Below are 12,433 nucleotides of genomic sequence, written 5' to 3' on the forward strand. Positions count from 1 at the left end.
CAGAGCATGGAATACCTCTACAATCTGACCAACTGATGTTTAGCTTTTCTATAATAGAGATTTTCATTATTTATCAAGCAACTTTACCAAAGAATTAGACTAAAGTCAAAGCAGAGATAGAAGTATTCATCATTCACATGTTCAATCATAACTTCATGAAAACTTAATTTTATTCTAGCAATGACTTATATCAGTGTTTTGCATCCACTTTTCCCATATAGCTGCAGTGCTGTATTTTTTGAGGCAATCTATACACACACACACAAACAGGTATAGAGAAATTGATAATCACTGAACTCCCAATTCCAAACATCCCTCACAGTGAAGAACATGCTGCGGAGCAACCTGAACAGCAGTTTTCTTACAAGACTGGAATCTTACTCGGGTCTCATTTTTTAATTCCACAAACACCACCTTGTTAAAAAGACCCATATTTCCAGATCTGGCAAGTTGACCAGTGATGTAAAGTGTATCAATTTTTAAATACTTAATTTGGAAACATCCATCACACGAGGAAGGAAAAAACACAGCAGTTTTGTATGCATTTTAATAGGCTTTACCAATTGGTACATTAAGATTTTAATATGCAGAAAACATGAATAAATCTTGTTTTACACAGTTTGATAGCAACAAATCTTACTGTAAAACACACAGCAGTATATACATTCCTTAACTGATTGCTTGTACTGTGTCAATAGCTCAATTATCTTCTCACAGTCCTGGTACGTATAATTGCACCCACTGCTTCTGCTTGTAAAATTACTTCTTGCCATAGTGTCAGTGATGAGTACAACGTCTACTTGGAGGTTCACTACTGGTCGTCTGGAACACCTTGGGAACACGGAGGGTAAAGGCAGGACTAGAAAGCAGCCAATCACATGATACAGTGGGAATGGCAAAGGTCAAATAACAGCCAGTAAAATAGCTGACAAAACAGTCTGAAGGGTTAAAAAATGGCTGCAGTGGGAATGGCCATTTAAGAGTTTGAACCAGGCAATTCACAAAAGGAGGAAGAGGCAAATAGGAGAAGCAGGATACTGACAGTAGACTTGGCTTGGTGAGTCTATAACCAAGCTTTCAAAACTACAGTGCTCCATAGCCCCTTACACTTGCTAGCTACTAGGTTTGTTTAGTGCCTTGGACATAGCATTGGTCACACTATACACGCACTGAAGAAAGCAGGACGGTTTTTCTTGTTTTAAAGTGCAAGATGCTATACAAGTTTTCTTTTCAACTTCAACAAAGGCCAAATCATACTAGATGTTTTCAACCAATATTTATTGAAGTGGTTATATTAAAGTCACCCATGATTCGGAATGGGGCACATAGGTATTTAAGGGCTCATTTTGAGAATGTGTAATGGGTTTAAAAATCATTTTGTTTATGCTTTTAGTTAGCATGTGAACGTACAGATTACTCCATTTAAGAGCAGTTTCCTCATTAAAACGATTGCTTCCTATGTACATTTTTTGGATTATAAAATGGAAAGGCAAAAGTAATTTTGGTCAAGACAGTGGATTTTATTACTGAAAACTTTTATCTGCTCCTAAAAGGAGCAAACTGTATTCCACATGAAAGCAGGCTATAAGATGTTAGACTGGTGTAAAAAAACAGATGAATAAACCTCTTTCGGCCTGAAGATACATCACTAATTCAGAATTTTTTTTAACACTTTAAATAAGCTAAATAGTTACAAACACGCTAAACTGAGCTACCACAGCTACTGTTTCAACTTCCTTACAGCACCACAACTTCAATACCGTACCACTAAATCATAACTATTGATACATGTGCCAGCATTCTCCAGTTGCACAGTATCTAACAGGAGTGCCACTGTCAGTCAAGTACGCTAACTTTGATAGAAAAGTGCTTTGAAAAAAATGTTACCAGCAAAACAACTGAAATGTGACTGGATATTTCTGACTAACAGAGCCACAGCCCCTGAAGCTGCCTGTACTTTACTTGGTTGATTGGACTTTCATTGTAAGGCTTCACATGAGACTGACCGTTACAAGCATTTACAGGTCCACGCAATGGTATATTTTGAATCCTGAAAGCAGCAAAATTGCTTTTGAATGAAGTTTTGAAGTCACTGAAGAGCTATGCAAATTAAGATGAGTATTTTACAATGGGATAAGAAAGACAAAAGAAATGGGTTTTGCTACAACAGTTAAGAGCACCTTTGTCACAATGTTTAATCTGGAATTCAACTGCGTCAACTACAATTGCTAGAATTGAAATCTATTTGCCAGAAGAAATAACAGTAGGCTGATGTCATATGGCCTTTAGACATGAAAATATTATATTTCAAATTGCTAATTTAAGCTTAAAATAGAATAGGTAGAATAACCTGAGCTGCAACAGAAGACATGGAAGTGTTCAGAAAATACATTTTTGGCATGTCACCCTTTGTAGAATTACAGTATCTTTCGTTGGTAATAGATGCTACAGTCCAAATCACCAGGTTTCAGATTTTCTTCAAAACCAGACAGCACAATTTGCAACAATTATGGAAACACGAAATCATTAGCTTGTGAAATTCTATTTATGATACACTTACATTTAGATTCTTGATAAAGGTTTTGTATTTGAATTGCTGTGAAGGTGTGATTTCTTTGTGGTACCAGTGTATTGTGGATTTCAGGAAAGAGCAAGTGACAAGTATACATTCAGAATAAAAGCATAAATGTACAAAAGTACAGCGCAGCTCATTTGTCAAGGCCAACTTCATTAGACATTTGATTGGCAGTTGGGAATTTAACCCTATGAGCTAAAAATTATTATTCTGCATTTGTTACTCAGTTTAAAATATTATTTCATGTACTGCAAGCAATTTACAGCAGCTGTGAATTACCCACTAATGAGCATATTATTCTTTCCAGAATCGATGCTGTGTTTACAGATCTGTCATGCTCGAATTATCTGGCTGTTCTACTGTTACTGCTATTGAACTGCACAAGTTACAATGGCAGGCGGCCACAGAATTCACAAAACATTACTGCACACTCTCCAGAATGAACAAGAAATTGCATTGATTGGACACGACAAAGCAGAATTTGATGCAATTCCCAGTGCTGACGCAAAATTTTCAGTTGCATTTTATTTCTCTTTCAACATTGGTTCCTTTAAGCTATACATTACTTATCTTCCAGGCGAAAAGTTTTCAACCAAAGGCATTCTATAAATGTACCAAGAAAGTGGGATGGGGGCTGCTGTTGACTTTGTGCAAATAGAGATCAAATAAAAATAATTTTCAAAATAATTTCAAGGACAGTCTATAAGTAGGACTCCTGACTTAAAGTCAAAACTTTTATTTTAAAAAAAGTATGTTGCACATTTTACTACAAAAGAAAGCAGAGGGACTTTTTAAATGTATTCATTACTCTTAAGTACCATCTGAATGTATAGATGCTCAGAGTAGCCTTCAACAAAACACTGACACTATTCTGTCCTAGAAATTCCTTTTAATATTTCAAGTTGTAAAGTACATCCTTCATAAAATAAGTGGCCCCTGCTTCAAGCAGGGTGTGTTGACCAGATTAGGCACAAGGTTTTCATATGTTTTAAATAAAAGAACTATTAAAATAAATGGCACTAGTTGCTACAAAAGCTTTCAGCATGTTTTTTTTCTAGACATCTACAAATTATGTTCAGTTTAAAATGACTGGGTATCTGAGTTAAAAGTGCTGCATATTTAGTGGCTTTTTCATGGCATGAATTAGTCACTAAAATATCTTTCTAAAACATATGAACACAATGCGTCTATTATGGGAAATGGTGTTACAAAGCTCATCATTACCAACATCAATTTTGCTCTTAAAGTAAACTAAGTATCCACTTGAATTTTCAGATTTAAGGCTAATGTACTATCCAACCAAATGTAACTAGCAACAATGTGCACTAAAACAGACTTAGCAGTGCTCATATATAGTACTATTTGAAGTGTTTTGCAGTTAATATAATTCTTGGATGGTACACACCCCAGAAAATACTTTTTGACTCTCAATACAGTTACAATATAACCTGCAGTTGTCATTGCAGAGTCTGCATGGGTCAAGCATGTTTTCTTTTGCAGTCACCAATATGGCCCGCATTTGATTATTGTTACTGCATTTCAAGGTTGGGAAACAGTGACAGGTAGGCTTAAAAAGTTAAATAGTCATTTATTACATATTTTGTGAGCCAGCTTTAAATATAATTATCTATGAATGTTAATCCCAGCCTAAGTGGGAGATCTAACAGTTATCTTCAGAATTCATCCAATGTAATCACATTTCATTGGATTCGTGGTTCTAATCATTTATACGGGCTGAACAGATTGGTAGATAATTTATGGACAACAGCTACACACTCCTCAAATGAACCCTAGCACCACACAAAGTGATTCAAGGTTTACAGGATCTGCACACTGTTTGTGCTTTATACAACAATGATGATGAAAATAAAGACCATTTCCAATAACTGTTGACTTAATTTCAGTCATAGTTAGTGCCCTAATTATCCAATCAACTTCTGCTTTCCAGGTCTAATATGACCAATGCTAGCCCTTGTTCTTTTACCTATGGTACTTCTAGACAACGTATGTAATTTACAGTATACAATTCGGATTCACCATGCATGAATACTTTTGTGTAACATTTAATAGCTCAATCTACATCCAGAATAATTTACATGAAAGGACAATAGTTATTAAACAGAGCTCGATGGGTAACCATGGTAACTGAGTGCATCCAGGGTTTTTTTGGGGTGGGGGGGGGGAAGGGGAAGAGAGAGAAGAGTGGCAACGTGGGTTTGGGTTATTTGGAAAGGGAAAGAAGGGTAAGGAGAAAAAAAAACAGAAGATCATCTCCATCAGCGGCACTCCCAGACCTTTACCGTTTGATCTACGCTTCCAGTAACGACAAATGGACCCGTCTTGTGGAAATCTGTGCAAGAAAACCAGGAGTTAAAAAAGGCCAAAAATGTCATTCATTGCATCACTGAGATCAACAATAACCAGAAGACATTTTCCAAAGTACAGTTGTCAAATGTGTTTCTCAATTCATGAAATACAGTTGAAAGTCTAAGAGCCATACGATGCACTGTTAGCAAGTTTGTGGAAGACACCAAAATTGGTGGCATAGTGGATAGTGAAGATTACTTAAGATTACAAAGAGATCTTGATCATTTCACTCAATGTGCTTCGGTGTGGCAGATGGAGTTTAATTTGGTTAAATGTGAGATTTTGCATTTTGGTCAACAAGGAGGGCAGGACTCATACAATTAACGCTAAGGCCCCATGTGGTGTTGCAGAACAGAAAGACCTAGAGGTTCAGCTTAACTTTTTAAGCCTAATTCTTCAAAACTTGCATCACAGGGACACAGGATGATTAAGGCGGCATCTGGCATGCTTATCTTCTTCTGGAGTACCCTGTGCAGTTTTGGTCGCTCTGCTACTGGAAGGATATTACTGAACTGGAAAGGGTTCAGAAAAGATTTATTGGGATGCCAGGAATGGAGGGTTTAAGTTTTAAGGGCAGAACATAGAATATAGACAGGTCAGGACTTTTTTCACTGCAGCATAGGAGGTTGAGGGGTCATTTGAAGAGGTTTATAACCTCAAGAGAGATTCTGCTTTTTTTGCTTTCCACATTTTGACTTCAAACATTGTGACAAATTTCCCAGCCCCATGGTGTTGGTCTTAGAAACAAAAACTAAATTTGCTAGAAAACTCAACAGATTGATATAGGATTACTGGACCTGAAATAGTATCTCTACTTTCTCTAAGGTGTAAGACCTGCTGAGTTTTTCCCAGTAGTTTCTCTTCTTGCCTCAGATCTTCAGCATCTGCAGTTCTTAAGATTTTGTTGTTTGGTGTAGGTCTTAGATGCAGGGAAAATAGGAGGGGAGCTAATAACAGAATGACTCTTAGACCTTGGGAAGCTTTCCAGGGAATGGGGATGAGAAGCCGATTATCTGCCTGCTCCAAAGATGCAGGCAACCAACTTGTGTTATTAAGGCATCCGTAAGAAACAACATTGTGGTCTCTGCACAATTTTGCCATCACCAGAGCAGTCTCCCTGCAGCAGGCTGTGTGGCCATCAAAGCCAAAGGAATGGAGTCATTGCAAAGGTCTTTACCCCTAAAGGTTACTAAGTTCAAAACTAAGGAACATATTTTTCAGATGAGAGGAAGTTTCAAAAAGGGTGCGAGGGGCAATTTTTTTTTTTAAAAAGTGGGTGGTTCGTGTGTGGAATGAACTTCTATATGAAGTGGTGGATGCAGGTACAGTTACAACATTTAAGAGACATTTGGGTAAGGACTGGAACAAGAAAGGCTTAGAAGGATTATAGGCCAAGTGCAGGCAAATGGGACGAGTTTAGTTAGGGAAACTTAATCAGCATGGACAAGTTGGATAGAAGAATCTGTTTCTGTGCTGTATGACTCTGACTACTGCAAAGAATGATACGTGAGTTAAAGAATACAACAGATATAAAACAAGAGGCTTACAAGACAAATGGCAAAAGAAACATTACCCAGACGAGAAACATGCTCCTCATCCAAGAACACACAAATTACTAGAATACTTCAAGGTATGAAAATAGATTTCACATTTTAGGACAGTTCTAGGCTTTACAGTTTCATAAGGCAAGCACCACAACAAAAGCTGATTTTCTTAAAAACAGCTTTAGAATTGGAAATATGGACGCTTGTGTAGGTAATAGTGAGCCCAGTGATAACAGAAGGAAAATTAACGTTTCAACCAAAAGCAAAAGATTAGAGGTGCTGTTCGACTGACTTATTTATTTACAAAAACAGCTTTTGAACACAAGAGTCAAGATTTCAATCACATTATTAAGACGGCAGAAGCATCAGGTAACCTGCTATGAATGTTAATTTATCATAGCTGCAAGAACTGTAAGCTGGTTGGAGTCACATCTAATTCCACCAGGTTAAGATCAAATCATGCCCGGAGTGATGAATTAAGCACTAAATTAGTCTATGTAAACCACTGGTATGGTAATCTCATATCCAAAACTCACCTCAAAATTAGAAATCAGTGCTCCAATACACAAACATGACTGTAGAACAAAAATCTGACAGCATACATCCTCACGCATGTTCAAAATAAAAATGCTTGAGCACATTAAGTAGTTATATTGCATGACCAGAGTAACAATAATTATTCCATTAATAACGTAAAAAGAATAGAACGAATAACTTCAAGTATTCGCAGATAACAGGTGCCTGAGGCAAATTAGATGATTTCATTTTTTGGCAGAGGGTAGCAAGATATAAGTGTTAGCAGTCACTCTTGGCTCCTAGCCTATCAATTTCAGGGTAAATTAAGTGTTGCTCAATGGCAGTATGTTAGAGATCATCAAGGTCACTTGTAAGGTTTATCTACAGTTTAAAACAAACCACTGACTAACGCCAAACACCTTGAGGCATAACTAAACAATAAACATAATTAGAGGTGCTGGACATAAGAGAAAATGAAAAAAAATCTTTGTTGAATTAATGTTTAAGAGTCAGTGGTTCATTTATGGCAAAGTCCATGCAGGGCCTTGACCAAGACAATCAGTCAAACTCATCGCTGTGCTTTATTCCTGCAGCGTTATTAACTTCCTCCTACTTCCTTTTCAAGTCATGGAAAATCTCAGTTTCCATCACCTTTGGATGCAATGAGTTAATGAGGTCTCTCTTTTGGGTAGTTAAATGTGACACAAGAACATTAAAAGCCACTCAGCCCCCACAGGTCTACTTTGTCCAAATATTAGATGACAGCTAGCAATGCCTCAACTGATCTGACCCCACTTTTGTTCCATATCCCTTGAACAACTTACGATCCCAGTCCTCAAAGCTTTCCAGTTATCTTAGCATGCATTCCAGATTTTAGTACTGTTTTAAAAAAAAACTGCTTTCTGACTTTGTTCATGTCTGAGTTCCAATCTTAAGTTATCTCCCTGTTATTCATTTCTACAAGAAATGATCTCTCCATATTTATAAGTTCCTCCAATAGCTTGTACTTACAGCACCTCCAATTTTGTAAAGCCTCCCAAATTACACGCTAGATAAGGAGATAGCTGGACAAGTGACCAAAATCTGAGTCAAAGGCCTAAGTCAAAGGAAGGGAACTGCAAAGCACTGAGCTGAGGCAGCAGATTTGGCAAGGCCAACAAAGCCAGGGAGACACGATGAAATCAATCTGGAATAGTGCGGAGATCTTGGAGGGCTACACGGCTGAATGAGTCTTTTCATAGTTCAACTTGTGAAGGTCCAGTATCACTAGTGAATCTGAGATGTACCCCCTTCAGTAGTCCACACTAAATCTCTTGACTCCTCAACCATCACATTATTTAGACAAGATTTTTTTAAGGTCCAAATTGAGTGGCCTCCATCTTCTCCAATTTTTCCCAAAGACTTCTAACTTTCTACTCCCCATTTTCAGTATTTACCACCCCTCAACTTGGTGTCAGCACAAACTTGAACACAAAACCTTGTTACATCAATAGCAGATGATCAAATGCTCAGACTGCAGAACAAATCTTTGGACAACATTACTCAAATCTCTTTTTTTCCAAAACATATTTAACTTCACCCAAAGTGTGTTGTAAAAGCCTAGGAGGAAATCAAGACGACATTTTTATTATTGCTTTTTAGCAAATAGTTCGGTCCTGGAAAGGAAAGAAAATCTTAGTTGTAAATGCTGATAGAATTTGAAGCATTGATTCACAATGCTTGCAGTTAAAGTCCACATTGGCAAAATCTGAAAACATGTTATCTTAAAGTGTTATCTGGAATCATGAGGAAACAACTCATTACACCTCATTTTTTGAATGATTATCAGTTGTTTGGAAATCACAAATCATTAATTGCAGGTGGTGTAACTTGGATACCAGCAGCATTTAATATGAAGATGAAAATATGAACGGTGAATTTACCACTTCTCCATAAACCTGGAAAAAATCCAAATTCAATGTTCCGGCTTGTCAGATGCAATAAGTAAATGGCTTATTGTAATAAGCTCAAATCTAAATTACAAAGCACCAGAGCGTAATATCTGAGATAATGGGAACTGCAGATGCTGGAGAATCCAAGATAATAAAATGTGAGGCTGGATGAACACAGCAGGCCAAGCAGCATCTCAGGAGCACAAAAGCTGACGTTTCGGGCCTAGACCCTTCATCAGAGAGGCTCTCTGATGAAGGGTCTAGGCCCGAAACGTCAGCTTTTGTGCTCCTAAGATGCTGCTGGGCCTGCTGTGTTCATCCAGCCTCACATTTTATTATCACAGAGCATAATGTCTAATTAACGCAAAGAGGAAGAGACTGACTTGTTAAGGAAATATTCAGGAAAGTAAATTTAAACAAGTTAGCACATACAACAATACTATCAAAACTACTCATCAAGCCTATACTGCGAATAGAGTGAAAAATCAAGACACAACTTCATAAATCTACATGAGAATATTAAATACACATCAAATCTTAACATCTTGAAACAGTAATTCACAAAAAAGGCCAAGGGAACATCTGGCAGAGTTGCAGAACCTATGACAATCCAGCGACCTCTACTCGAATGCATAAAGATCATGTGATTAATGCATCCTTTATTTAAATAGCTGGAGACTGATATGAACAGTAAACACGTCGTCAATGTAATGGAAAACAAGTGATGGTTATGGAACTGTACTAAAAAGAAAACACTTTCATTCCGGATGCTGAATAGAATCCTAATTCAGAAAAATTACGGTGACATCAACATTCATGGCTCTCCAATTTGAAGTCCTTACCAGATCAAGTCTTTTCCTCTGATTTGTTAATTTTCAATCCAACTCAAAAGCATAAATTCTATTCCATATAATGAGATCTTGCGAATAAATTGCTTTTGTACTACAGTATCAAAACCGTTACTGAAACTGAAAACTGTCTTGCATCCTAAGAATATCAGGAAAAGCAATCATTTTGTGGAGTAAGACGTGGCCCCTCAAAATCTTTGCTCATTTTCACTTACCAAACCACATCCAAGAATTTCACTGACCTCTTGATCAGGAGGTCTTACACAAAACCAAAATTATGGAGGTAGTGTGTCAAGTCTATGGCCATCCCAAAGTCTGTCTCACTGCTCTCTAATTTTGCACCTCACGTACTTCACTATTGGATAATTGCATTCAGATAATAGCAGGGGTGCAGATTTTGCTAATTTGTAAAGCATTCACATGGTCCTAACACCTTGTCCTTTCTTCCCCAGCCAGTCAGCAACTTGTTGAAATTTTCTATTTAATCTCCCTGCAACAGAAACTGTTATGATGTCATTATAATCCTTACTAATCTAACCATGTAGCTACGTAGTGACTCATCTAACTTCTTTCTTGGTTCTGGTGGCACAGCCTACAAACTTCCTTAAATCCTTACAACAAAAATTTGAAGCTTGGTCATTCATTACACTGGAACTTTTTGCAACAACTTTTCTTACCCTAGAGTGTGAAAAGCAACAATATATTCAGGAGTCTCAGGGCTAGAACAAGTGACTTCCCATCACACTTCAAGGATCCCATACAACCATTATTCACCATAAGAGATGGCAGAATACAGTTTCTTGATCATCAACCACAACATTCTTCTATTTTACACTTAGAATGTATCTGATGCATGCATTGTGTGACAATATGCGCCTTTAAGAGGGATTTGTTCTGTCCTGCTCTCTTCAAGAGTGGTGTTATTGTTTTGATGTTGAGATATCTGCTACACAGAAAGCAGAGCAAAGAGCTCTGGCTTTTTAAAAATTAGATAAAAGAATCACGAGTGCGTAGAGACAGACTCAGTCCCAGGGTTTTAGTTTTGCTTTCAGTTGTTGAAGTTGAGGATTTTGGAGTTGAAGCTGCTAGATACAGCTCTCTCTGCTGCTAGATTCATTCTTGCAGTTTCTCCTTTCTCTTGGACTGGAGGAAATAGCAAATGAAGGAAATCCGTTTTGCTGAATTTGCCTTTGCCAAGAGTGTATTTATGGGGTGCTGCTGTATTGGAACGGTTGATATCAGTAGTTAAATAACATATTATTTTACTATTTGTTTTGGTAGAGTTAAAGTTATGCCAATTTTTTTTGTATTTTTTAGTGCAAGAATAAATTGTGTTTTGCTTAAAGTCTAGCAGTGGGACCAAGCAACTCATCAGGAACACCGAGCCTTCTGCTTACTTATAAACAAGAGACAAGTTAGGGTCTCGGCCATCTCCTTGATATTTGGAGGTGATTTGGTCTGGTCCATAACAATTCCTTTTCGTTACTTCCAGATCTAAGAGTGCTCCATATATAGATACTGCACACTATTTACTGTTCTTAATACCAAGATGAAGGCTTGTCGCTACAAGATATAAATATTGAAAGCATGAATGAAGAAATATCACAGATATAGTGTTGAGCTGCCCTGTTTGTGAGATTTTTCTGCAGTAGAAGTACAGTGAAGTGTTAAGTAAATTTATTGATAGCACCACACATCTACTTAGAAGCTTCTGCGGTAAGTAAGCCAAAAGGGGAGCAATAAGCCAAAGAACACAGCTGTATACTGTCAATTGTGTAGACTCTCTTCACAAAGTAACTTTCATCTTAAATGACAAATTGTGCACAAGTTAAGAATATTTTCATTCTGGTTATTGTCAAATTATGGTAGATATACATACCAAGAGAGGTAACAAAGTGTTCATGTGCATTCAAGGTCTTCATGCACCGTTTGTTCTTGTAGTCCCATACTCTAATGGTTTTGTCATCAGCACAGCTCACAATAAACTTGCCTCCAGGATGAAACAAGGTACCACGTACCCAGTTATCGTGGCCAACCTAAATTCAATAAAATACACCATGAGATGGTACATCACATGGACGGCAGCTAAAACTCTACTTGTACCATTTTCATTAAAAACAGAAAAAGGATCAAATATTGTGTTCTGCATATTAAACTTGCTTTTCTACTTTATTTGCAAGTGACTAGTTTTTTCCCTTTGCATCTTGGGTAGTGTGGGAAATTAACTTTCATTGTCACAATAACAGCATATCATCATACACATTATACAACCTTGAAAATTAGTCTTGCTTCCCAAGGTGAAATTTCATTTCAAATGTTTAATTTCATGAAGCAGTAACTGCTCAAAGTGACCATCCTGTTCGTTCCTTCCCTCAAGTTCTGCTTTGAACTAAGTATCTACTTCAAAAAAAATGTAGACCATATATTATGAACCAAAATAATGAAAACAGAAAATTTTATTAGAATGCTATGTTTAAATGAAGTTTTTTTGATGCTCACAATGTGATATTAAGGTGACTACTTACAGTTTCAATTTTCAATGAAAACAATTGTAAGCCCTGAAAACAAGAAATCATCACATCTGCAGCATGGATATGTATCCACAGCAAGCATGTCACCTTCAACAGATATACAGATTTCAGTAACATACAC

General features: G+C 37.1%; 1 protein-coding gene across 2 annotated transcripts in view; it reads right to left on the bottom strand.

Annotated features, from left to right (window-relative positions):
- Positions 1 to 533: 533 nt before the first annotated feature.
- LOC125464429 (lissencephaly-1 homolog) overlaps positions 534 to 12,433 on the bottom strand; it is an 87,340-nt gene continuing 75,440 nt past the window's right edge. For both annotated transcript variants that reach the window (XM_048556747.2, XM_059655299.1), the window contains 2 exons: positions 11,661 to 11,817; positions 534 to 4,925 (listed from right to left, as the gene is read on the bottom strand). In XM_048556747.2, coding sequence (XP_048412704.2) covers positions 4,852 to 4,925; positions 11,661 to 11,817 — 231 coding nt within the window. In that variant the 3' untranslated portion in view covers positions 534 to 4,851. The remainder of the gene's footprint in view (positions 4,926 to 11,660; positions 11,818 to 12,433) is intronic.

Source organism: Stegostoma tigrinum, chromosome 27 (assembly GCF_030684315.1).
Source record: "Stegostoma tigrinum isolate sSteTig4 chromosome 27, sSteTig4.hap1, whole genome shotgun sequence".
Lineage (NCBI taxonomy): Eukaryota > Metazoa > Chordata > Chondrichthyes > Orectolobiformes > Stegostomatidae > Stegostoma > Stegostoma tigrinum.